Consider the following 27,949-nt stretch of genomic DNA (forward strand, 5'->3'; position numbering starts at 1 on the left):
TATGGTGAAGCATGGTGGTGGCAGCATCATCCTGTGGGGATGTTTTTCAGCAGCAGGGACTGGGAGACGAGTCAGGATTTAGGGAAAGATATACGGAGCAAAGTACAGAGATCCTTGATGAAAACCTGCACAGGACCTCAGACTGGGGCGAAGGTTCACCTTCCAACTGGACAACAACCTTAAGCACACAGCCAAGACAATGCAGGAGTGGCTCTGGGACAAGTCTCTGAACGTCGGACTTGAACACGATCGAAACTCGCTGGAGGGACCTGAAAATGGCTGTGCAGCAACGCTCCCCATCCAACCTGACCGAGCTTGAGAGGATCTGCAGAGAAGAATGGGAGAAAATCCCCAAATACAGGTGTGCCAAGCTCGTGGTGTCATACCCAAGAAGCCTCGGCTGTAATCGCTGCCAAAGGCGCTTCAACAAAGTACTAAGTGAAGGGTTTGAATACTTACAGTACCAGTCAAGTGTTTTCTACAGTGTCTCCACTATTATTCAACAAACTATGAAATGACACAAGGAATCATGTAGTAACCAATAAAGTGTTAAAGAAATCAAAATATATTTTATAATTGAGATTCTTCAAGTAGCTACCCTTTGGCTTGATGACAGCTTTGCATTCTTGGCATACTTTCAATGTGCTTCATGAGGTAGTCGCCTAGAATGCATTTCAATTAACAGTTGTGCCTTGTTAATTTGTGGATTTACTTTCCTTAATTAGTTTCAGTCGTGTTGTGACAAGGTAGGGGTGGTATACAGAAGATTTGGTAAAAGACCCAAGTCCATATTTATGGCAAGAACTGCTCAAATACGCAAAGAGATGACCACATTACTTTGACTGACCTTTATGTGTTAATCTGGAAAATTTCAGTAACTTTGAAAGTTCAAGTGCAGTTGTAAAAACCATCAAACGCTGTGATGAAATTGGCTCTCATGAGGACTGCCACAAGAAAGGGATACGCAGAGTTACCTCTGCTGAAGAGGATACATTCATTGGAGGTAACTGCACCTCAGATTGCAGCCCAAATAAATGCTTCAGAGTTAAAAGTAAGACACCTCTCAACATCAACTGTTCAGAGGAGATTGCGTGACTCAGGCCTTGATGGTCGAATTTCTGCAAAGAAACCACGACTAAAGGACACCAATAATAAGTCTTGCTTGGGCCAAGAAACACGAGCAATGGTCATTAGACTGGTGAAAATGTGTCCTTTGTGAGTCCAAATTAGACATTTTTGGTTCCAACCGCCGTGTCTTTGTGAGACGCAGAGTAGGTGAACAGATCTCCACATGTGTAGTTCCCACCGTGAAGCATGGAGGAAGTGTGGTGGTGCTTTGCTGGTGACACTGTCTGTGATTTATTTAGAATTCAAGGCACACTTAACCAGCATGTCTACCACAGCATTCTGCAGCGATAAACCATCCCATCTGGTTTGTGCTTAGTCCCACTAGCATTTGTTTTTCTACAGGACAAACACCCAAAACACACCTCCAGGCTGTGTAAGGGCTATTTGACCAAGAAGGAGAGTGATGGAGTGCTGCATCAGATGACCTGGCCTCCACAATCACCTGACCTCAACCCAATTGAGACGGTTTGGGATGAGTTGGTCCGCAGAGGGAAGGAAAAGCAGCCATCATAGCGCTTTGTTTTTTTTTTTCGACTGCACTTGAAGAAACTTTCAAAGTTCTTAGTGTTCCGCATTGACTGACCTTCATGTCTTAAAGTAATGGACTGTATCTCTGCTTATTTTAGCTGTTCTTGCCATAACATGGACTTGGTCTTTTACCAAATAGGGCCATCTTCCATTCTAATTACATACTGTCCAATTAAATTTCAACCCAAAATAATATTCTGCATTTCCTGCATTCATTTGCGAATTTCCACTCTGCCACATAGGGCTGCACAATGTGGTTAAAACATCTAGGCCTTATTTTTAACCAAATGTTGAAAATGTGATTTGACTTGCGATTTTTAGATCAACTCTTCGGTGAACTGTTGGAGTTATGGAAAAATAATTATTTTTCTATTGTTAGAAGATAGTGGGCACTTTGAATAAAGTGTTTTGACAACCAGTGAAAATGCCTGTGAGGAGTTATTGTGACAGGGTAGGAACCAGTGTTGGGCAGTGTTTCCTAGGGGTCCCTATGATCTTTGGCTACATTAAATGTTTTCTCTTAGCTACTCCATGTAGGTAACATTCATGTTTTGCCTATTCCTCTTTGATTTAGAAGATGCTGTGGGGGGTCAAACATAAAAGTAACAGTATCTGGTGTGGCCATCAGCTGCATTAAGTACTGCAGTGCATCTCCTCATGGACTGCATCAGATAAATGTGAATCCGACCATCACCCCTGGTGATACAAAACCGCGACTCGGCAGGGAAGAGCACTTTTTGCCAGTCTTGTCTGGTCCAGCGACGGTGGGTTTGTGTCCATAGGCAACATTGTTGCTGTTGATGTCTGGTGAGGACCTGCCTTACAACAGGCCTACAAGCTCTCAGTCCAGCCTATTGCGGACAGTCTGAGCACTGATGGAGGGATTGTGCGTTCCTGGTGTAACTCGGGCAGTTGTTGTTGCCATCCTGTACTTGTCCCGCAGGTGTGATGTACCGATCCTGTGCAGGTGTTACACGTGGTCTGCCACTGCGAGGACTTAGGCGTCTCACAGTACGGACATTGCAATTTATTGCCCTGGCCACATCTGCAGTCCTCATGCCTCCTTGCAGCATGCCTAAGGCACGTTCACGCAGATGAGCAGGGACCCTGTTTTTTTATTTATTTTAATTTTATTTTTTTCTTCCCCAGGCTGTAGAAAGGCCTCTTTTCTTTTTTTTAAGTGTCCTAAGTTTTCATAACTGTGACCTTAATTGCCTACCGTCTGTAAGCTGTTGTCTTAATGACCGTTCCACAGGTGCATGTTAATTGTTTATGGTTCATTGAACAATCATGGGAAATGGTGTTTAAACCCTTTACAACGATCCAAAGAGCTGTGAAGTTATTTGGATTTTTACGAATTATATTTGAAAGACAGGGTCCTGAGAAAGGGATGTTTCTTTTTGATGAGTTTAGTTACATTATTTTTGTTATGCCATTTTTATAAAATATTTTCACCCCCACCCAGTGTTCAGAACTTACCAGAAAGCATGTAGACCTTGGCTCAGACAATGTAGTAGTGTGGGTTCAATAGCATCTCATTAGTGTGCAAGATCTTGAGAATCAGCTGTACGTGTGATGGAAGCGTGCACTGTACATGTGATGGAAGAATGCACTGTGCATACAGAGGGTTGCAATTCTGTTGAATTTTGGTTAAACTATCCCTAAGACCTAGAATTGCCTTGTGTATCCCACAAAAAAAGGTTCACTGTTATAAGCTAACTTTTGCTGAATTTAAGCAAAATTTCCCAAATTCCCGGGCTTACCTTCCCATGTAAAACTTCTGGAAAATTCCAGAAATTTACCGGAAAGTGTCCTAACCTTTGCAACTCTACTGGTGTGTATGCAGGCAATGGAAGAACTGGGACATTTTCAGCTTCCAGGAATTGTGTACAGATCCTTGTGACATGGGGCTATGCATGTTCATGCTGAAACATGAGGTGATGAGGTTAATACTGTTAAATTTTAAATAAACTTTTTTTCACTTTGTCATTATGGGGTTTTGTTTGTAGATGGGTGAGGAAATGTATCTTGAATCCATTTTGAATTCTGGCTGTAACACTGTTAAGGGATATTAATACTTTCTGAAGGTGCTGTAAGCCTATATATTTCAATCATATTGTAATCAATTTCTGGTTCATTTGGTTTCTAATTTGCTAATTGTAGGCTAGTGTCTAATTTTAGCATTCATGGTGGGTAACGTGCGGAATGATGTGCCATGTCTGTTATAGTGTAGGCTATGGCCTAAGCGTTAGAATAAGCCGCCTCAATATTTGCAGCCATAGCCTGTACAGTAGGTGCCTATATCGCTCTAGGAACTGATCTGTCAGTGTTGTGGAACAATTATATTAAGGTAGGATTTGAATAGAGAAAGCTGATCCGAGAGCAGCGCTGTCTTTCCTTTAATCCTATCAGTGCTGGCACATGCCCCAACTACGCACTTAGTGAAAGTTATCCCTATGTAGTGTTTTGTGAAACGCATGTGAATTCTTCAGTCGTTGTAGGAACGATGCATTGTTAATACACTCAAACCTAATCGGGGAAAAGGGGCTTTGGATGTTGCCCCACATGCTTGACTAGAAGTTCAGTTCTTTTCTAGTCAACTGCCATATGCCAACATGTTTTATTTATTTATTTTTAAATCAATTTGCTCAATGGAATAATTAGGAGTACAGTGACACATTCCATCCCTGGATTGAGGTATGTTTTGAAACCATTTCACTTCTTTCACCGCGGTGTAAACATATATTGGTATGTGGCTGTTTTGACTAACGGGAAGTACTGAACCTCTAGTCTGTTAACTGTACACATACTGTGTATACAGTTACCATCTGTGGATACCATAGTGTTTGCGTTAAGTCATACTGAAATGACTACCTGTTTAGCAGCATGTCACACGTTGGAAGGTATATCTGTAATAATTGGTAGAAAGTTCTGATTTTAAAGGCATTTACCGAGCGCCCAAGAGAGCATTAAATCAAGTTGTTCCAATAATCTAAAATACATGGTGTGTTCTTGCTTATTGCATACACCAGTCTCACACCTGTTTTGTCCTAGCTAATCATTACCAGTGCTACTGTTGTAACTCCCACTCTTCTTAATTTTCCCTCCGATCTCCATTTCATTTTAGCGGTTCACTTGCTGGTAATGAGATGAGGGAATTCTGCCACCTAACCCTGAACATGGCCTTCAACTACTTCTTGCCCCCATATAGCTTCCAGATCAGAGTGGGGGGTCTGTACCTTCTCTATGGCCTATACCACACACAGCTCGCTTCCCCTAAAGAGAAGGTGCTGAAAGACACTTACTTTGAATCTCATTATTCAATCCCATTTATTCCAATAGTGTTCTATTTTTTTTCTTTAACAATTGACTTGATATACTTTTCCACTTCCTAAACTAATATGCTGTACTGAACAATGTCTGTGGAGAATCTCAATTGTATACTCCTCGCCGCCTCCTGAACCCATTGGAGAAGGCCACAGGGGATGCACCTTTTGGCTTTCTCATTCAATGGGTTTTGAGGAGGATGTGAGGAGTATGCAATTGAGATTCTCCCATAGTGTGCAACAACTTGCAGACAGCCCTAGTCTCGGAATGTCTGAGTTTCCTGTACAATGACTGTAAATCTTACAGATCCAAGTGTCACTGTCAATCCATTTGAAATGTCGTATTTGTGTATCTCATCAGAAAATTCAATCTGATACATATGGGTGAAATTTGTTTCTCACTAGCGCAGGAGAAAATGTATGCATGTCCCTGACAGTAAATACCCCCAGACGATAGCTTATGAAGTATATCCGTATGAATTTGCTGTTATTATTATGTTTGGGTTATGTCCCCCAAATGACTCAAAAGTATCCCGGTTGGGCAACTTGGGCTATCTGAATTTGATTCTTGTGGTTGGATGATAAGTTGAATGAAATGTATCCAACTTGTTCAGTGTTTTGTTAGATGTATTAGGGGGACAAAGTTATGCACAATATGTCAAGATGAGTAAGTGTGTTTTCCCTCCCAGATCAGGATTGCCCTAAAGGACTGGGAGCAAATTCAGAAGTTTTACCAGGATTCGGTGAATTCACAGCACTATGATGCAGTTTACATTATCAGGAAGCTAATAGCTGAGAATGCTGTCCTTTACACCGCCATGCCTCAAATGGTAAGGCACTCCCAAATTACATATTGTAATTTAAAAGTATCCCTTAAGGTGTTTTGTCATATTACATACTTGGCAAAAGCGAATATAGAAATCCATTTAATGTCTACATATCTTCCAAAACTTTTTAAACCAATGTAGGAGTACAAAATGGCAGTGCAGCAGCTTAAACAGTGCCCCCTGTCAGTCATCTGTTTATTTACATCATTGGTCAAAACAAGAGATGTTAACAAGAACAAAATACAACTAGCTGAAACAAGCCACCTATGATTCACCTCGCAGCAGTCTAGTCGATGTTGCTATCTGACCGACCCGAATGACAGCCTTGTACCTCATTTTTGTCGTGATGTCAGCCCATCCATCTATCTTCATAGGAAAAGAGTAATTAGTGTCAAGTTTTTGGCCAACTGATGACATTGCAAGCTTAAATGTTTGTTTTTCATTAACTTCATGTTGGTCTGTGTTTCTGCACAATTTTGTACAGATATATTAATCATGATATGGGCCTCCTATGCCCATGTTTTGCGACGGTGTAAGTTCCATAGGTTGTGCATCTAAGGCTTAAATAATTTCAACAAATATATTTATTTTCATTATAGCAGGGCTGTCTGAACAGTGACCTGATCAGCTTGAGTGAATTGAATTGAAATTGATTTTGTTGAATTCTTGTTGGGGGGAATTTACCTGACATTAAAATGAATTGACCTGGAATTTGAATTTCCTTGATGTAATTTACAGTGAGGGGAATTTAATTGGAAGTACATTTTTTTTTATAGACTTTTTTTTTATTTTATTTTTTTTACTCAAATTCAAATCCCTTTTTGATGATTCAAAATAATGTTTAAGCATGGAGCATAAGCTGCGGGAGCAACACTCCATTCCAGAGTGCCAAAGAAGGCCAAAACAATTCTGCTGCAGAGAGACAAGACAAAGCCATGACAACCAGTTTTGATGAGTCCGTGTTGACATTTTGTTGATTCACCATTAACTAAGTTTATTAGATGGAAAACAAGCTATTAGGGTGAGATTCTGACTTTTTGTCGCAGGTGCAGCCGATTCGAGCAAGCGAATGTTTGAGATCATGGCTATACGGCGGAACGATTTTTTTGACATTAAGCCTAGTTGTATTTTTCAGCGTATCTCCACGTTTGGTAGGCAATTTCCTATTTGTTAGTCAATAATTGGATACGTGGAGCTTCTCTTTGTCATTACTTTATGCCCTAAAATAATAAATAAAGCTTTGCCCACCAGAATGTCATAAATCACTCGATTGACTGAATGCATCAGTGGTGGAAAAAGTACCCAGTTGTCATACTTGTGAAGTAAAGAAACCTTAATAGAAAATGACTGAAGTAAAAGTCTAAAATATTTGGTTTCAAATATACTTAAGTATCAAAAGTAAAAGCATCAATCATTTAAAATTCCTTATTTAGCTAACCAGATGGTGCCATTTTCTTTTCCCTTTAAATTTTACGGCTAGCCAGAGGTACACCAACGTTCCTACATAATTTACAAACGAAGCATGTGTGTTTAGTGAGTCCGCCAGATCAGAGGTAGTAGGGATGTTCAGTTGAGAAGTGCGTGAATTGGACCACTTTCCTGTTCTGCTAAGCATTCAAAATGTAATTAGTATTTTTGGTTGTCAAGGAAAATGTATTTATTTTCTTTAGGAATGTAGTGAAGTAAAAGTAGTCAAATATATAAAGTACAGATACCCCAAAAAACTACTTTAAAGTATTTTTACTTAAGTCCTTTACACCACTGGAATGCTTTCAAGTTTTCTCTTTCATTTCTGCTTCTCTCACGGAGTGAGGATGTTTAAGGAAGTGGGGAGAGAATGCAGTAACTCAAACAGCTGAAAGATTTCTCATGCAAAATGTCTGAATGACATCAGTTTGACTGGTTTTAAGAAAATTAAATTCTGTGAAAACGATCCAACGGTTTCAGTTTGTCTTGAATGCATTTCCAATTTGTGGTTGAAATACTGGTAGCTTTTATATTGCTGAAAACAAAGTTTATACACTGTCCCTTAAAAGCCAATTTATGCTTATGTACCAATGCGGAGGGCTCCTTTATAGCTCCACATTGACAGGATTGGTTGACGTTATGTGGGGGCGGGAGGTCCTGTATAAACACACTCACTTCCTTCACAACAGCTCTGCTCCGTGTAGCGCAAGAAGTAGGAGTGCCCTGACTTCTGCGGAGGCCGTATCACTGTAAATTCTACACGTCCAATGCAGATGTCGGATTGACCATGCAGCCCCCGTAACCACACATTCCTATTCTCTCAAGATGCTGAAAAATCATATTTCTCCACTCCTGTTCCCGAAACAATGTTATTTGATGTATCATTTTACTGTAAGAAATAATTAATTCTGCAGAAGTTTATATTGTATTAGGCTACATGTGAAAGGTTCTAGGCCCATAGTCAGTGTCCAGATTTCAGTGTGTTCCATTTAACCCATCTAAACTTCAAAGGTGTGTAGACCAGGGAGTGCGGCCGCACATGTCACAACCTACTTCCGCTGTCTCTGCGCGCACACACCAAACTTGGCTCCATTTAAGCCAATCAGTGCAGCAGAGTACACGTGTATAGACCCTCCCCCTTAGTTTTGTAGGGTCAATACTTTTTTACCAGAAATGTTAGTTATTGAACTTGTATTAAAACAGATTGCACTTTTAATTGATCCTATACTGCGGTTCTGTGTCCACCTGTAGTTGACCTTCCGTGTGAAGAAGAAGCCCCAGCATCACAAGGTGTGCGAGGAGTTCCGTGACCGTCCGGAAAGGGTCAAGGACCTCATCTCTACAGATATGCTACAAGTATGGCTTTTGCTCTATTAAAAACTTTGTTGCCGTAAAAAAACGGTTCCGTGTCACACTGGGGAATCAGATCTCCCACTGAATGTGTGAAGAGGCTTTTTGAACATCAGTAGGCTATAATGCAGGCATGGGTGTGGGTCTAAAGCCTGTCTCATACCATCCAGTCAAAATGTGGTCGAGCTGTTTTGTGCATTATAGACTGAACAAAAATATAAACATGCAACAATTTTTGTTTTTTGTTCACCGAGTTCATAGAAGGAAATCAGTCAATTTAAATTAGGCTCTAATCGATGGGTTTTAAGATGCCTTAAAAAAAATGTAGGGGTGTGGATTAGAAAACCACTCAGTATCTGGTGTGTCCACCAATTTCGTCATACAGCATGACGCATCTCCTTTGCATAGAGTTGATCAGGCTGTTGATTGTGGCCTGTGGAATGTTGTCCCACTCCTCTACAATGGCTGTGTGAAGTTTCTGGATATTGGCGGGAACTGGAACAAGCTGTCCTGCTAGAAAAGGTTGGAGACCCCATCTACTGTAGTTGGAGAAAACATGGGGGACGTAATGCTGCTTTAAAAGTTGATAAAGTGTAATCCCATTTAGGAGAAAAGGGCATTCAAACATTTTTCTGCGATTTTTCACATTTGCGCTACATTAATCGTTGGGAAAAGAATACTTTAAACAAATTACCTAAATGGATTCTCTGATTCCCGTCATTAGGCAAACCATTAACAGTATTAGATTAGTTGTATATTAAAAATAACATTTCACATTGAACAGCTACAGTGCTGCTCTTTGTTTTTGCCCATTTAGTATCGTTCACACCCTCTTAAGCCTTAGCTCGACCATCTCTTACAGAATTCACATGCGACTGGCCAAGATTTCAACATTTAAAATACTTTATCAACATCAAGTGCTAAAGGATGCCTACAATTAGGAAAAAATTCAAACACAAAGGCTTGGGTAGAATAAACTACCTATGCCTACAGTACATTTGGAAATTACAGACCCCTTAGACTTTTTTCACATTGTTACGTTACAACCTTATTCTAAAATTGATGAAAAACATGTATTGAATCCATCTACACACAAACCCCATCTACACACAAACTTCCTTGACCAAGGCCCTTCTCCCCCGATTGCCCAGGCGGCCAGCTCTAGGAAGTGTCTTGGTGGTTCCAAACTTCTTCCATTTAAGAGTGATGGAGGCCACTGTATTCTTGGTGACCTTCAATTCTGGTACCCTACCCCAGATCTGTGCCTCGACACAATCCTGTCTTGGCGCTCTACAGACAATTCATTCCACCTCATGGCTTGGTCTTTGCTCTGACATGCACGGTCAACTGTGGGACCTTTTATATAGACAGCTGTGTGCCTTTTCAAATAATGTCCAATCAATTGAATTTACCACAGGTGGACTCCAATCAAGTATTAGAAACGTCTCAAGGATGATTAATGGAAACAGGATGCACCTGAGCTCAATTTCAAGTATCATAGCGTCTAAATACCTATGTGAAGGTATTTAAAAAATAAATTTGCAAACATTTCTGAACCTGTTTTTGCTTCATCATTATGGGGTATTGGTTTTATTTGTAAATTTTTTTAAATGTAACCGGTATTTAACTAGGCAAGTCAGTTCAGAACAAATTCTTATTTACGATGACGGTGTATCGTAGATTGAGGGAGAACATTCTATTTAATCCTTTTAATGTAACAATGTGGGAAAAGTCAAGGTCTGAATACTTTCCGAATGCACTGTATGTTACTGCAAAACTTGTTGCAATGGTTTTACGTAGGTATTTAGTTTTATGTAACAGTTTGTCACGAGAAACTATTTTCACATTGAATGTCCCTCTGGATTAATTTAGCATATCTGACTGTTTTGTTGTCTGGCAAGTGTGTTTTGTTTGCATTGCACATAGGAGGTGGCTAACATTCAGGGTCACTATGAGCGGCTGAAGGCGTCTGTCTTGGAGAGGTCATCCATTGCGGTGACCCAACAGGACCTGCCGGCCCGCTTGCACAGCTGTGTGCTTGAGTTCCTCCACTGGCAGGACAGGCATGAGGTGAGCCTCTATTCTTATAGTCGCTGCGAGAAAGCTATATTTCAATGCAGCAGTGTTTAATTGTCACTTTTGCACTATAAACATTTTCGTTGGCAATTCATCAAATGTACATTTCTACTCTAAAGAAATATTTGAGCCCAGAAATTAGGTGTGATTTTTAAACTAGGCTTTTTGTTGTGCTTAGAACCGTGGCGATGCAGACCACCTGGTTGATGCTGAGGAAAAAGCCCAGCAGGTCGAGGTAAGCTTTATCATAGTTAGCCTCTTTTTTTTTTTTTAACTGTAATGAAATAACGTTATGACTATTTGGGAACTTGACATAGACCGTTAAATGCTAGAAAGCCTTCTGCACAGCACTGCTTGTTTTGTTACTGTACTAACATTGCTAGAATATAGTACATTGACTAACAAACTAAAAAACCCTTTGGGAGTGTGCAATGGTTTTGTCAACACTGGTGAGTACCACAGTTGGCCAGATGGTGACATTGCAAGCATTGAAGGTCTTATCCTTTCCTGAATAAGCTCTCTTTTTTTGTCCAGTCTTCCAATAGGGCACAGCTTCTGGCATCCATCAAGACAAAATCATACGGGTCTCTTGCAGAGGTCTGCTGAACAAGTGATTTTTCACACTTAATTTCATGTGCCACTGTTAAGTGTTCAATGCATATCTGTCAAACTCCAGTCTTTGAGGGCAGCGTGTCTGCGGCCTTTCGCTCCTCCCTTGTACTTTATTAAGGTAATTGTTTAGTTAAGAACTCCGCTCACCTGGTTGTCTGGGTCTTAATTGGACATTAACTGAAAGAAAATCACAAACCAGCAGATATACATCCCTCCAGGAATTGAGTTTGACACTGCTTGTCCAATACATAGTTTATTTCATACACCACTTTATAATGGCTATGCATGTGTTTAAAGACATGTTTTGTTAATAGAAAATGATGGGCAACATTTTCCTCTTGCTAAAAGGCGCACAATGAGCAAAAAAATCTGAGCAATGACTTGTTTGGTATTTTCCGCTCACCTGTAGGTGTCTGTACAGATCTTGGCCATGTTCGACATCAAATAATGAACACCTTGAAAAACATCAGAAGCAGGCATTTCTATTGTTTATCCCCATAATGCACCACACATTGAATGTCGTTGATCACTGCTGGAGAACCAACTTAAATATATCTGATCAAAGGTGCCCCTTGCCAACTTTCCCACAACAGAGGTGAAGCTACCGGAAGGTGTATTGGGGAGTAGGCTAATTAGCCTTTGTTCATGAATTTAGTGATTGGCATGGCAATGCTTACAAAACTGGGACTGTGGCTTTTGCTAATGGAGTTAAGGACAAGGAAAATGTTGCCCTACATGTGGTATATTTTTGCTTGTCTGCATCACATGCATCTGGTTTATCAATTTGTAATTTATTGCATTACTGGCTAGTGGATATACTCAGTGTCCTATTCAATGGAATACTTTTGAACTGATTGATCATTTTTATGTTTATCCACAGGCCTCGAAGTCACGGCGGCATCGCCAGGTGGAGATGGACACATCCTTTTCTGGAACAGGCTACATTAAAGAGGCTCCCAAATATCACAAAAGTAGGGCTCCATCACTCAGGGCCCGAACCTACAAGAACCTCTGTGGGGAAGGTCAGTGTACGTCTTGTTTGATGAGAACTCTGTTTTTTGGGGGGGTGAGATGTTTGGGGGAATTTCTCAAAAGTCAACAGTGATGTGGATAAACTTTTAAAGCTAACCACAAAGCAAGAGAACACCTTCAGGCCTGTCAGACTGAGGTTCTGTTATGGCTGCACCACTAACAGGCAGCTAGACAAGTGGTCACACCAGGATGGATTCCGCTTAGTCTATTTTAATTTCACGTGCATGAATTACTCTTAAGGGCATGTTCAGACTCATAGGCACCTGAACCATGGGGTAAACTTGGCATCTGCCACAACACTTATTTAACCTTTTATTTAACCTTTTATTTAACTAGGCAAGTCAGTTAAGAACAAATTCTTATTTACAATGACGGCCTAACCCGGACGACGCTGGGCCTTTTTGAGTGCCGACCTATGGGATTCCCAATCACGGCCGTTGTGATACATGGAATCGAACCAGGGTCTGTAGTAACGCCTCTAGCACTGAGATGCAGTGCCTTAGACTGCTGCGCCACTCGGGAGCCCCAAATCATTGCACCGTGATTAATTATTTTGTTTCTTGAGCGGGTTAATAATGTTCTGAGCTAGGAATACAGTAATCTATCTTTGAAAATAAGCTACAATATAATTAAGCAATAAGGCCTAGTTGTATGGTGTATATGGCCATCCAAGTGTACAAAACATTAGAAACACCTTCCTAATATTGAATTGCATCCACCTTTGTCCTCAGATCAGCCTCAATTTGTCGGGGCATGGCCTCTTTACTTTACTGACTTTATTGTCCCATGGGGAAATTGTTGCAGTGTCATGTACACGTTTAAAGTGGCGTTTAAATACAAAACAGATTGACAATACAACTTTCATAAGTTACATACCAATAAAAAGAGACTAGCCTGCTGGCCTTACTGGGTCGTTAGGAGGGATATCACACCTGGTACAAATTGTCTAGTTGTGTTTTTCCTGCCGAGGGGTGCACTATATCTGCACCCAGAGGGGAGTAGTTCAAAGTCTGGGTACAGGGGGTGGCTTGGGTCTAAAATGATTTGAGCCTTGTGAAGGGCTCTGACCATAAAGATCTCACACATGCCTTTCTGTTTGACTCCAAGTACCTTGTTGCTGTGGTGATAATCCTTCTCAGCATATTTCTCTGGCTGACAGTGGCATTGCCAAACCAACAAATAATACAAAAAGTTAAAATGCTCTCAATGAAAGATTTCTAAAACAGAGTTAGTGTAGTACAGTGACTGTCTTTGTAGATCAGGTCTGTACATTTACTCCACTGAAGGTTATTGTCCAAGAGGACACCCAGATATTTGTTTTCTTCTACAATCTCTATGTTCTGACCACTGATAGATGTTGCAGAGGTAGGTGTTGTACACTTCCTGAAGTCTATGCACATCTCTTTGGTCTTGAGGACCAAGTGTGATTTGTCACACCACTCTACAAAGTCATTTAGGACCGGGCCATGGTGTTCCTCGTCATGCAACAGGCTGATCAAGGCAGTGTCATCAGCGAACTTAACGAGGTGTCTGACAGGATGGGAACTAGTACAACTATTGGTGTACAGGAGTGGGGACAAAACACATCCCTGAGGAGAGCCTGTGTTGGTGGTGTGTGTCTGACATGTGGGGACCTACTTTGACCCGCTGTGGCTCATGAAGTCCAACAGCCACATAACCAGACCTCCATCAAAGTAGAAGTCCCTTAGGAGTCTCTGTGCCAGAATGTAAGGCTGGATTGTGTGTAAGGCAGAAGAAAAGCCAACAGAACCCTGACATGGGATTTGGCACCTTCTAGATGTCTATAGACCATGTTGAGAGTAAGAATTGATCATTAACTCCTCTGCTGGCAAAGTCTTGAGAAGAAAACATTAGCAATGTTCTGGCCCTCATGTCTCCCTACGTCAGCATAGTTTTTTTCCCTTGCCTATGTGGGGGCTCTAGCCATGGATTTAATCTGTTGAGTTTCCTGAGGAGAGGGTCCTCTCCACCCTTTGTTTATATGCCTCCTTGTCCACCAGTATCTGTCTTTTGAGCTCACGTTGTACATCTCTTAAAGCCTGTCTATTACCCTCAGTATAAATTGTCCTGGGTGGCGCGAACGAAGGATCCGCTTCAGGGAAGTCATTTTCCTGGTCGTAGTGCTGGTAAGTTGACGCTGCTCTGATATCCAATAGTTCTTCCTGGCTGTATGTAACACAAGATTTTCTGGGCTAACAATGTAAGAAATAATGCATAAAAAAAACTAAATGGTGCAATGTTTCCTAAGGATTAGAAGCAAAGCAGCCGTCTGTTTGTGCCATTTTCCTATTTGTGTTGTAGAATAATAGTGAAGACATCAAAACTAAGATTTTTATTTAACTAGGCAAGTCAGTTAAGAACAAATTCTTATTTACAATGGCGGCCTAGGAACAGTGGGTTTATAACTACCTTGTCAGTTCGGGGATTCGATCTAGCAACTTTTGGGTTACTGGCCCGACGCTCTAACCACTAGGCTACCTGCTGCCCAAAATAACACACATGGAATCATGTAGTAACTAAAAAAGTGTTAAACAAATCAAAATATATTTGACATTCTTCAAAGTAGCCAACCTTTGCCTTGACGACTTCGCACACTCTTGGCATTCTCTCAACCAGCTTCATGAGTAATGCTTTAACAACAGTCTTGAAGGAGCTCCCACACACATGCTGAGCACTTGTTGGCTGCTTTTCATTGACTCTGTTTGGGATGAGTTGGGCCGCATTCTCAATTGGGTTGAGATCGGGTGATTGTGGAGGCCAGGTCATCTGATGCAGCATTCCATCACTCTCCTTTTTGGTCAAATAGCCCTTACACAGCTTGGAGGTGTGTTTTGGGTCATTGTCCTGTGGAAAAACAAATGATTGTCCCACTAAGTATAAACCCGATGGAATGGCATACCGCTGCAGAATGCTTTGGTAGCCATGCTGGTTAAGTGTGCCTTGAATTATAAATGAATCACCAACCGTGTCACCAGCAAAGCACCCCCACACCATCGCACTTCCTCCTCCGTGCTTCACGGTGGGAACCACACATGCGGAGATCATCTGTTCACCCACTCTGCGTCTTACAAAGATACAGCGGTTGGAATCAAAAATCTCCAATTTGGACTCATCAGACCAAAGGACAGATTTCCACCAGTCGAATGTCCATTGCTCGTGTTTCTTGGCCCAAGCAAGTCTCTTTTTATTAGTGTCGTGTTTTCTTTGCAGCAATTCGTCAATGAAGGCCTGGTTCATGCAGTCTCCTGAACAGTTGATGTCTGTTACTTGAACTCGGTGAAGCATTTATTTGGGCTGCAATTTCTGAGGCTGGTAACTCTAATGAACTTATCCTCTGCAGCAGAGGTAACTCTGGGTCTTCCTTTCCTGTGGTGGTCCTTATGAGAGCTAGTTTCATCATAGCGCTTGATGGTTTTTGGGACTGCACATAAAGAAATGTTCCAAGTTCTTAAAATGTTTGGCATTGACTGACCATGTCTTTATAGTTATGATGGACTGTCAATTCTCTTTGCTGATTTGAGCTGTTCTTGCCATAATATGGACTTGGTCTTTTAGATAGGGCTATCTTCTGTATACCACCCCTACCTTGTCACAAGACAACTGATTGGCTCAAACACATTGAGAAGGAAAGAAATTCCACAAAATAACTTTCAACAAAGCACACCTGTTAATTGAAATGCAGTCCAAGTGACTACCTCATGAAGCTGGTTGAGAGAATGCCAAGATTGTGCAAAGCTGTCATCAAGGCAAAGGGTGGCTACTTTGAAAAATCTTATATACATATATACACACACACACACAACTTTTGGGTTACTTTATGATTTCATAGTTATGTCTTCTATTATTCTAAAATGTAGAAAATAGTAAAAAATAAAGAAAAACCCTTGAATGAGTGGGTGTTTCCAAACTTTCGACTGGTACTGTAATATTGTGCAGTTGAGGAACAAAAGGAAAATAATTCTGCTTTGAAAGTTGACTAACTTGTTACCTCACTTTTGAGAAAATGCCCCTTCAATGTTTTGGTGCACCATTCAGCATCGTTCACACCCTCTTAAGCTTTAGCCCCACCCAGCTCTTTAAGGATTCACATGTACTAAACAACCAAAGATTTCAAGACTTAAGGCTGGTTTATATTAATGGTTTGTTTTGTAAATTCATTCTGGATTGCCAGAGTTCGCTTAGAGTGTGCTCTGGGCATTTGTAAACTCAGAGCGTTGTCAGATTGTCCGTTCGTAAATAAACACCGTTTTTGTCTCTGAGCTTTCAGAGAGCACACTGGATGCTCTGACCGAGGAGTAGGGTTGATCTGAGCGTTCTGAACTAACTGCTGTCAAGCACCCAAGCTTATGCTGGTTAGCTTGCTAGCTATTTCCAGACACAAATGAGAGAACTCACCATTTTACTCACCCTAGCACTTAGGCTGTTTTTGTTATCTAGAGTGTTGGTGACCTTTAAATTGTTGCCAGCAGCACAGTTATTACGCTTTTTTTCCAACGTTTACTGACACCGCTCAACACTTGAATATGGCCGTCCGCAAATTTGTCAGTTATTCTGCGCTCTGGCACACTCAGACGACAGTGCTCTAAAATCGGAGTAGATAGCCAGAGTGAATTTGCCAGCTACGTCTATCGACAGTTGTCGCAGTGACATCAACATTTTAGTGAAATGGTTACTTGCATAGTGGAGTTTTTGTTTGGACATGTAGCTAGCTGAACAATTAACCATAATATCAACTCATAACGTTACTACCCTGCATGATTCTGCAGGTAATTAACCAACCAAGTTCAATGCTAGCTAACCTTAGGCTATAACAAGCAATACAAATAATATTACTACACAGATCTACGTCTAACTTTAGCTTGCTAGCTAACCGTACACTAACTTGAAACAAAATACTTTCTGACAATTTATAAACGTGTAATATCTGAAAATGTAGCTAGCTAGACCATCTTATACATGGATGGACGGTTCTCCCTCTGTCACGGATGCCATGGTTGCCCTTAGTTTGAAGATGTAATCCAGAGTTTTATACAACAGCCTTCTGTGTGTTTTCGACTCCCTCTGCATATTTGCAATCAAACACCAGAATCTCCTGAGCTATCATACTGCAGTTCCACCGGAGAGCAATACTTTTGCAGTTCTATTATGTGATATCGCAAAAAAAAAGAAGCTGCGTTACAGTATTACCTACATATACTGACCAGAGTGCTACATGTCAGACCAATCAAAACTCCTTTCTCGGCATGTCCAGTCCACTCAATATCTCAGCCAATCATGGCTAGCAGGAAGGTTGCTGTCTTTTTCTGTGGCTAAACCAACTAGGCTCGTAATTTAACAATTCTATTCACATTTACAGATGGAATACAAGTTATGTTATTAAGGCACATGAGTTCACATTCTCCAGAGCATTTCTGCCCAAAAAAACTGCTTAAAATCAGCAAAAAAATAAACATCCTCTCAGTCAACTGCGTTTTATTTTCAGCAAACTTAACATGTATGAACATGATTCAACAACTGAGACATAAACTGAACACGTTCCACAGACATGTGACTTACAGAAATTGAATAATATGTCCCTGAACAAAGGGGGGATCAAAATCTAAAATAACAGTCAGTGTGTGGCCATCAGCTGCATTAAGTACTGCAGTGCATCTCCTCATGGACTGCACCAGATTTGCCAGTTCTTGCTGTGAGATGTTACCCTACTCTTCCACCAAGGCACCTGCAAGTTCCCGGACATTTCTGGGGGGAATGGCCCTAGCCCTCACCCTCCGATCCAACAGATCCCAGACGGGCTCAATGGGATTGAGATCCGTGCTCTTCGCTGGCCATGGCAGAACACTGACATTACTGTCTTGCAGGAAATCACACACAGAACGAGCAATATGGCTGGTGGCATTGTCATGGAGGCTCATGTCAGGATGAGCCTGCAGGAAGGGAACCACATGAGGGAGGAGGATGTCTTCCCTGTAACGCACAGCGTTGATATTGCCTGCAATGACGACAAGCTCAGTCTGATGATGCTGTGACACACCGCCCCAGAACACGACGGACCCTCCCCCTCCAAATCGATCCCGCTCCAGTGTACAGGCCTTGGTGTAACGCTCATTCCTTCGACGATAAACGTGAATCCGACCATCACCCCTGGTGAGACAAAACCGCAACTCGTCAGTGAAGAGCACTTTTGCCAGTCCTGTCTGGTCCAGCGACGGTGGGTTTGTGATATCTGGTGAGGACCTGCCTTACAACAGGCCTACAAGCCCTCAGTCCAGCCTCTCTCAGCCTATTGCGGACAGTCTGAGCACTGATGGATGGATTGTGCGTTCCTGGTGTAACTGCAGTTGTTGCCATCCTGTACCTGTCCCGCAGGTGTGAAGTTCGGATGTACCTATCCTGTGCAGGTGTCGTTACACGTGGTCTGCCACTGCGAGGACGATCAGCTTTCCATCCTGTCTCCCTGTAGTGCTGTCTTAGGCGTCTCACAGTACGGACATTGCAATTTATTGCCCTGGCCACATCTGCAGTCCTCATGCCTCTTTGCAGCATGCCTAAGGCACGTTCACACGGATGAGCAGGGACCCTGAGTATCTTTCTTTTGGTATTTATCGGAATCAGTAGAATGGCCTCTTTAGTGTCTTAAGTTTTCTTAACTATGACCTTAATTGCCGACTGTCTGTAAGCTGTTGGTGTCTTAACGACTTTTCCACAAGTGCATGTTCATTAATTGTTTATGGTTCATTGAACAATCATGGGAAACCGTGTTTAAACCCTTTACAATGAAGATCTGAAGTATTTGGATTTTTACGAATTATCTTTGAAAGACCAGCGCCTGAAAAAGGGATGTTTCTAGTACGAAATTGATTCGGGAGAATGTTTTGTGCCTGTTTGAAGAGAAAGTGTACTCTTTTAGGGTCATGAGCTCGCCAGGCGTCAATGAGGTTGTAATCAGATAGTATATGTTGGAGAGCCTTGGTTGCCTGTGAATTGTTGGTCTTATTAGATTTGTCCTGAATGGCATTCATGTCTGTCCCAATAACCAGTTCAGTTAATTCTAACAATTATGCTGTTCAGAGGATCATTATGAATTTGGAGCATACTCATTAATAAAGGCAACTTTTATTTCCATTATGGGTACATTTAAGGAAAGTGATTATGCAATCTTGGTCTTTGCCTTTACCAAGGATAGTGAATTTATGTATCATTGTGATTCCACGTTTTAGTTTTGTTTGTACAAATGGTTCTCTATTCGGTCTCTTTTGGAGCAGGTGTGTTTCTTGCTAGAATGTCAAGACTGCTTGAACACTTGATAGGAATATTAAGGCCTTTGAAATTCCAGAAGAGAATAGCTAGTGTTGCCATTGTTTTTCTAAAATGTAAGTAGTAGCAGCAGTAGCTTCTTTTGGTTAGGGAGTGACCAATGGGTGGGTTTCCCTGTGGGTCCTGCTTTTTATTTTACATCCATGGGCTTATCAACCCCAAAGGATACTAAACAAAATAAGTAACCAATTCAGACCTTTGCCAACTTAATTGTAGACTTCATGAGTAAGGGTGGGTAATGATGAAAATAAAATAACTTAGATATGACATATGAAAGCTTAATCCCTTAACATTTTTTAAAAAGTATAGCAGTAGGATCCATATATTGTTCATTAATTGACATGGTGTCATCACCTGTGTAAATGTTCTGGAACATACATTTACATTTTAGTCATTTAGCAGACGCTCTTATCCAGAGCGACATACAGTAGTGAATGCATATATTTCATGGTTTTTTTCCCCCTGTACTGGTCCCCCGTGGGAAACAAACCCACAACCCTGGCGTTGCAAACACCATGCTCTACCAACAGAGCACACGGGTGTTATGTATGGTACGACGTGCTGTACGTCATACTGTACGTTATGGTTTACGACAGTGTGCTGCTTTACGGACTAATGGGTTGTCAGGGTGAGTGGCACATGTCATTAAACGACAGTGAAACTGTGCAGATGTGCGTTCTTCTACAGCTAGGCTAGATATAACGGGACCGTACATGGGCAATATAATTACAACAAGTTCAATGCTCAGCAATAATAGTAATATTGTTCTTTGTACCCAAACATGAGGGGTGTGCTCCTTTTTCTTATGCTGAGGGCAGCATCATAGCAATAGGCTATGCTGCATGGATAGCATACCTGAATGAGCCAGTCATGGGGTTCCATCTGTCAGCTTGTCCATTTGTGTATTGGGTTTTATGTACTTCTCAATGAAGTCCTTTGGCAGTGCAAATAGTGTGTTGTGTTCTGGAAAATGAATGAGTTTAGCTGGGTGGATGGAGCTGCATCTCGTAGCTGTAATCTCCCCTCGTTGTAGGTCTCCCTCGGTTTTAGCAGTTTGTCACTCAGGTGTAGGTAGATGCTGATCCTCTTCCCTGCATAGGTCAGACCCCCGGATTCCGCTGCAGGGTGAACAATTCGCCGCTTGACTTCGACGCTGTGGATCCATACAATCATACAGCGAGAGCTGTTGCGGAGTTGATCCGTGTGGTGCACAATGTTAACCTGTTGGGTCTAGGGGGCAGCATTTGCACGTCTGGATAAAAAAAAATGTACCCGATTTAATCTGGTTACTAATCCTACCCAGTAACTAGAATATGCATATACTTATTATATATGGATAGAAAACACTCTAAAGTTTCCAAAACTGTTTGAATGGTGTCTGTGAGTATAACAGAACTCATTTGGCAGGCAAAACCCTGAGACATTTTCTGACAGGAAGTGGATACCTGATGTGTTGTATTGACTTTAAACCTATCCCATTGAAAAACACAGGGGTTTAGGAATATTTTGGCACTTCCTATTGCTTCCACTAGATGTCACCAGCCTTTACAAAGTGTTTTGAGTCTTCTGGAGGGAGATCTGACCGAACAAGAGCCATGGAACGGTGATGTCCCATTAGACACCTGGCGCGCTACTTCATGTTGGGTACCCTCGTTCCAATACGTTATAAAAGACTATGCATTCGTCCACCTTGAATATTATTCATGTTCTGGTTAAAAAGGCCCTAATGATTTATGCTATACAACGTTTGACATGTTTGAACGAACGGAAATATATTTTTTTCCCCTCGTTCATGACGAGAAGTCCGGCTGGCTTACATCATGTGCTAACGAGACGGAGATTTTTGGACATAAATGATGAGCTTTTTTGAACAAAACTACATTCGTTATGGACCTGTGATACCTGGAAGTGACATCTGATGAAGAGAATCAAAGGTAATGGATTATTTACATAGTATTTTCGATTTTAGATCTCCCCAACATGACGTCTAGTCTGTATCGCAACGCGTATTTTTCTGGGCACAGTGCTCAGATTATTGCAAAGTGTGATTTCCCAGTAAGGTTATTTTTAAATCTGGCAAGTTGATTGCGTTCAAAAGATGTAAATCTATAATTCTTTAAATGACAATATAATATTTTACCAATGTTTTCTAATTTTAATTATTTAATTTGTGACGCTGACTTGACTGCCGGTTATTGGAGGGAAACGATTTCCTCAACATCAATGCCATAGTAAAACGCTGTTTTTGTATATAAATATCAACTTGATAGAACTAAAAATGCATGCATTGTCTAACATAATGTCCTAGGAGTGTCATCTGATGGAGATTGTAAAAGGTTAGTGTATCATTTTAGCTGGTTTTATGGTTTTGGTGACCCTGTCTTTGACTTGACAAAACATTACACACAACTCTTGTAAATGTACTGTCCTAACATACTCTAAATTTATGCTTTCGCCGTAAAACCTTTTTGAAATCGTAAAACGTGGTTAGATTAAGGAGATGTTTATCTTTCAAATGGTGTAACATAGTTGTATTTTTGAAAAATTTGAATTTTGACATTTATTTGGATTCAAATTTGCCGCTCTTGAAATGCACCTGCTGTTGATGGAGTGCACCACGGGTGGCACGCTAGCGTCCCACCTAGCCCCAAGAGGTTAATGAGTGGCATGGGACCCAGCTCATAGAAAAGATTGCTCAGGAAGGAAGTTGTGTTGCCCGCTTCCACTAGTTTCAAGTCCTGTGACCCGCACATTGAATTTACGATTCCATTTTCTCTTTCAGGAGTTTGATTATCCCTTCTGACTTAGCTGGCGCTGTTTCTAGGTCATGGAGTCTTCTCCAGATTTCCCACTTTGGTTGAATATGTATCTATTTTAGCAGTGCACACTACCATTTGATTTCAGTTAAAGGTTTTAATTGTGAGTCGAGGGCAGAGGTAATCTCCTCACAAACACTCTCGTATACTAGTGTCTGCTATTTCTGTTGCCTGGTATTGAGAGCCGCCATGTTCCCACAGTTGAATTGTGGATGGACAAATTCTTGCTGCTGCGGCGTAATAGACCTGGTAGTTGTTTCTTGTCACACAATGCATGTCCCCACACCTTAATATGATAGTTAATATTGAAAAGTTTTAGGAAATAAGTCAGTCAATTCATAGTAATTTGCCAAAGAAAGCCACAAAGGCCATGTGTTTCAGTGTATGCCAGCTGACTTTTGAGGGATAGATGAATGTGTACTGTGTTGATGCATTTTACCTGTCTGTCCAGGCTTTTAAGTCACTTGATTGTGTCGTGTCTTTGGCTATGCCGGATTAAGTGATATGACATGCTAACCTATAAAATCCTTTCTCTGTAATTAATATTACCTGATTAAGCTAATCATGTAAATGTAATTAACTAGAAAGTCGGGGCACCACGGAAGAACGTTTATAGAGCCGTTATCTTCCGAATAAACTCTTAAAATACTTAGTAATCTTTTACATCGATAGCGGTCAATATTAACCCTTATCTTATTTTCAGTCTCATAATGAAAGTTGTAAATTCTTGGCTATCTTCATGAACCCTGGCTAACAAGTTGAATCAGTAATACAAAATTGGGTTTAATTATTTATTTACTAAATACCTAAACTAATCACACAGAATTACAAATACACCGAATACAAATGATGTCATACATGATGGCTGGTTACACAAAGGAAAGGGGGTTGGGCTTGAATGAAAGAGCGGGAAGACTTTGGAACAAAGAAACAGCAGCTATGCTATCGTAAATACATTATCTTATGCATTCTAAATTACTGCCCATTTGGAAAAGGAAAATGCAATAAATATTTACTCTGAGCTGCACTTCGGTAGATTGGTTGTAGATGCTGGCCGGGTTGGCCAACAGATCTTCCTGTCCTCGGGAAGAATGTCTCTGGTGGTAAATTAGATACGTGGTGGTATCTTCGTCTGGTTGTTAGACTGGATCCGTCGTCCGTCCTTTCCTAGCCCACGTCTACAGCGGCCGCTGCTAACTCAACGGCTAGGAAGTATCACTTCTGTAGTGAATAAGCTCAAAGTTCATACCATTCGCCACCAAAGCTCACGCCGAGGTTGGCTTAGTTCTGTACTTGACATGTGTGTCCTTCTGTCGAGGCTGCAGACCTCACGTACTGGAACATGTGGTTATCTTTTCGTCAAAGGCTGTGGGAAGGATGTGTTTCATCGTTTATAACCCCTGTCTCTTCACAGGGGTGGGCCACTGATCAAGCAGGGCACTTTCCTTATGAAAACCCAATTCTCTCATTTGGAAGCTAAAATTACATTTAATCTCCTAACAAACAATTTCAATATCAAACATTTCAATTGCATAACAATTCCATGTTACTCTGATAACTAGAGGGTGTATACTTTCTCAGGTACAGTTTATGTAGTCCTGTCATCAGTCATAATGTCTCAGATGACAACCCAACTGACATCCATACTCATTACGTTCCCAAGCATATTTCCAACTGGTTTTATTACCAAAATATGGTTCCTTTTCCCCATTTGTTTGATGTTCCCAGACTCTCTATATTTAACACAGGCTATTCAAGTCCTTCAGTAGGGTCAGAAAGATAGGGGAAGGGAGAAAGGTATTTATGGGGGGTCATAAACCTTACCCACAGGCCAACGTCATGACAGTTGATACCAGATGAGGCTGGTAGGAAGAGCTATTGGAGGACGGGCTCATAGTAATGGCTATAATGGAATACATGGAGTCAAGTGGTTTCCCATATGTTTGATACGGTTCCATTCCACCCATTACGATGAGCCCGTCCTCCTATAGCGCCTCCAACCAGCCTCCTCTGATATTTATTAATATTTACCTCAAGCCAAGTTATGCTCTTTATTTCACTGATTAACTCCGGTCATCACCAACCTTACAATAGCTTTTTGTTCTGCTGTGTCCCTTTCCATTAGGGGATGAACAGAAGATCCAATATTGGCTCCTTAGTGCTGCAGAGGAGGACAAGACTGCATGTAAGAACAGGCCAATGCCACTTACCAGTGTGAATAGAGGATTATTTAAATGCAGATCCATACAAAAAAACACTTGTAGTCCATTTATTGTGTTCTTCAAAGTAGTTCCCTCCCACACAATTACCTGACAGCCAAGTGGGGTGGGGGGGGGCAGGAAACAACTAAGTGTAAGTCTGGATTTACACTTAACCAAGCGTTCTCCTTAGCAATATGTCATTGATGCTTGTGTAAAGTTTATAAATTCTGGCATGCGTCAAAATATCACGATTCACATGTCAGACTATTTTTTTTTTAAATACATTTTTAGGTTGTGTATTGAAAATGAAAGTTTGAGCTCCACAGTATGGCAGGGTCAATGACATCCAATTAATAGCACTAGTGATCTCCCCAAAAAAAGGGAAAAAAACACTGACAGAATTTGTCTTAGGTGTAAAAATACTGCTACGAGGGACAAATGCGGTGTGTTTTGGAATATTTATTTCTCGCACAGAATAAAATAGGTTGACTTTTGTACTATGTGGGATAGTAGACTGACTTTTGCTGTTCGTTAGGCCTACTCATCTTGTTGGCTGACAAAGTAAATGTGGACTGTTCTTCCAATATCTTCAATATGCACCTTGGAATTAGATAAGGATGCGTGCAGTCCCGTCCCCGTGTCTTCACTTGTAGCCTGTGAGAAAGACCCGATCACTTTGATGGAGAGCTATGAGAGGTGATTCGGAGCGCGCAGCACTCGGGGAGAAGGGCACAACGGCCCGTGGATGCAAAAGGCATGGATTTTTTTTTTGGGGGGGGGTGCATTACGGCCACACAAGGGATGCCACCATGAAATTCTAGGCATTGTCAAATTGTGACTGATGTAATGTGTACAGCCTGCACAAAAAAACAAAGCAGAGCTCATGCCTTTCAAGCAACTTTTTTCCAATCATCATTCGTGTCATATCATGCAGCCTTACAGTGTGTTAAAAATCAAAACATAAAGCCCAGCGTTTGTAGAACTAAAGTTAGATGAATTACTCTAAATTAAGCAAAAAGGAATTCCTATTTCTTTGTTAACCACTCAACACAGAATAGTCCATTGGTACACTCCCTCAAATAATTTGGAGAAAAAATCCTTTCCATTTTATTCTGCTTTGTTCAATTGTATTCTTCATACTATAAAATAATGCCACGTAATTCTAAGCAAATCCTGTCTGCTAAATTAACTAGTGTAGCCCACAGCCGTATGGCATAGCCAGATCAGGGCCTAACACATTTAAATGTAGATGTTCCAAAGGTCTGCATCACAGTGGCTTGTAGGCTATGCGTGGAAGCCAGGAGATGATAAAAGTATTTGTTAATTAACAGTCCATTACTGTGAGACCGACAGTTATTTGCTTGACAATCACCGGCTGACAAATACCTGAGCGCCACAGCCCTATCCCCAGCTGAGTCATACCAAAGACAACATTTTCTTTTTATGTTGTTATGGTATATTCTCTCATTTGTGCATATAAATGGACCACAATGTAATGAAGACACTCAAACCTACGGTTTCCATTCTCCTAAATTGCTTTGACTCTCTCTTACATTTTTGTTTCAGTGAAAAGACCGAAGCGAAAACGCAGTTTCCGGTGGTGAAGAGAATGCAGAGGATTTGGGCAATAACTGCTGCACTTTCGGAGAGGCTGGTTTCAGACAAATGTAACACATTAGGAGAACACAATCTCCACATAATGAATATATTCATCAAGTTGTCTGAGGGCTTGAGCCCGTTAATTACTGTGCATATAACAGGAAATGTAATTAATAGCGCACACTTGTTTTTGTGTACAAATAAATGTGGCACCAAATTTGCATCATTCTCTGAATTTCCAAGCATGGATCGGTAATCCTTTGTCCTTCTGACAATAGTACTGTACTGGTTATGGCCCATCCTGTGGGGTTCCCTCGTCCACTTGTTTTTAGTCGGTCACCCTACCTGAAAAATACTTTTGAGCTAAGGTGGTGTTTTTACCCCAAGTTCCCCTACAATTGACCCATGTTACATTTAGCTCCACTCTCCCCTATCACTTATAGTGAATTGCAGCGCATTAAGGTCCTTAAGTCTATTGATGCAACTGTCAATCTAAGTAACATAATAAAAAATGTAAAAAAATCCACCCTTCAGTTTAAGATGGAGATCTGTTTTTTTGCATTGGCTATGTGCCAATCCATCGCATCTGCCTATGTCGGCCTTACGCATCTGCGTTGAAAGGTGGCTGAGCTACAGCAGTGTTGGTCAGACCATGAGACATCCTGAAAATTAGTCTTCTCAAGAAAACCTCTCTGTAGCGTCCAAACGGTTTGGCCTACAACCCCTATAAGTGTCACGGGACTCGTGTTAATAGATGTTTAGAGGCAGTTTTGTGCCAACAAAGGGGTTAAATATGTCTAACAAATGTTTTTTAGCATTATTACGTCTCCAATATATAGGACAGACATTTCAAAACTGGAACCCTTACGATTTAATTTTGTATTTTTTTGTGTGCCATTTATCACCAATGTTATTCAATGCGTTTCTATGGGCTTTAGTAGTAAAGGTTAATTCAATATTTTTGATACCTGAAGGGGTCCTAAAATACAAAATCAAATGGCTAAATGATCCATGGTACGACCATCCACCAAAACAATTCCATATTGCTTTGTAGAACTAGCGTTAGTGCAATGACTTTAAGTCTATTAGTATCTACTACCATGCTAGCAGATACCATGGACTTCCAGTCATTGCACTAATGCTATTTAACATTGGCTCACAAAACTCCCTCAAACTTCCTTCATACTGGACGCAGAGACATAAAAATGGCATCCACGAGTTCATCTGACTCTGGGGAAGTAGATAAAGGGGCTCATTGCCAAAATCCCAAAGTATCCCTTTAAGCAGTCTCACAAAGTAAGGCATAGGGCTGTTGTATCTGTCAAGATTAATATGATGGCAGGGATTGCAAAATGATTGATTAATACCAATCATAATATCTCATTCTGCCAGGTAGGCCTACTTTGCAGTCAACATTTCAATTTGATATTTATTTATTTTTGCTAATCCCTTTTGAAATGTACATTCAAACATGACATGATTGAATTGCGCATTGCAAAGATTCAACCAAGACTTTGGACCAACCTTTTTGAATACCTGGTGCGCATACCCATTGACGGCTCTCAAGGAACTACAATGGACTTAATGAGGCAAATCTGTGGAAAACGCTACTGAATTTTAATCAACACATCAACTGCGCTACTAGCTCA

The 27,949-nt window shown here is 41.0% G+C and overlaps 1 protein-coding gene across 1 annotated transcript in view; it reads left to right on the forward strand.

The window, feature by feature from the left end:
• The window catches only part of snapc1a (small nuclear RNA activating complex, polypeptide 1a), a 38,455-nt gene extending 11,934 nt beyond the window's left edge, over positions 1 to 26,521 (forward strand). The window contains exons 3-11 of the mRNA XM_014144677.2: positions 4,784 to 4,943; positions 5,672 to 5,812; positions 8,528 to 8,632; positions 10,553 to 10,696; positions 10,881 to 10,937; positions 11,237 to 11,299; positions 12,195 to 12,336; positions 24,626 to 24,685; positions 26,268 to 26,521. Of these exons, the coding sequence (XP_014000152.1) occupies positions 4,784 to 4,943; positions 5,672 to 5,812; positions 8,528 to 8,632; positions 10,553 to 10,696; positions 10,881 to 10,937; positions 11,237 to 11,299; positions 12,195 to 12,336; positions 24,626 to 24,685; positions 26,268 to 26,305 (910 nt within the window). The 3' untranslated portion in view covers positions 26,306 to 26,521. The remainder of the gene's footprint in view (positions 1 to 4,783; positions 4,944 to 5,671; positions 5,813 to 8,527; positions 8,633 to 10,552; positions 10,697 to 10,880; positions 10,938 to 11,236; positions 11,300 to 12,194; positions 12,337 to 24,625; positions 24,686 to 26,267) is intronic.
• Positions 26,522 to 27,949: the final 1,428 nt, after the last annotated feature.

Source organism: Salmo salar, chromosome ssa15 (genome assembly GCF_905237065.1).
Source record: "Salmo salar chromosome ssa15, Ssal_v3.1, whole genome shotgun sequence".
NCBI lineage: Eukaryota > Metazoa > Chordata > Actinopteri > Salmoniformes > Salmonidae > Salmo > Salmo salar.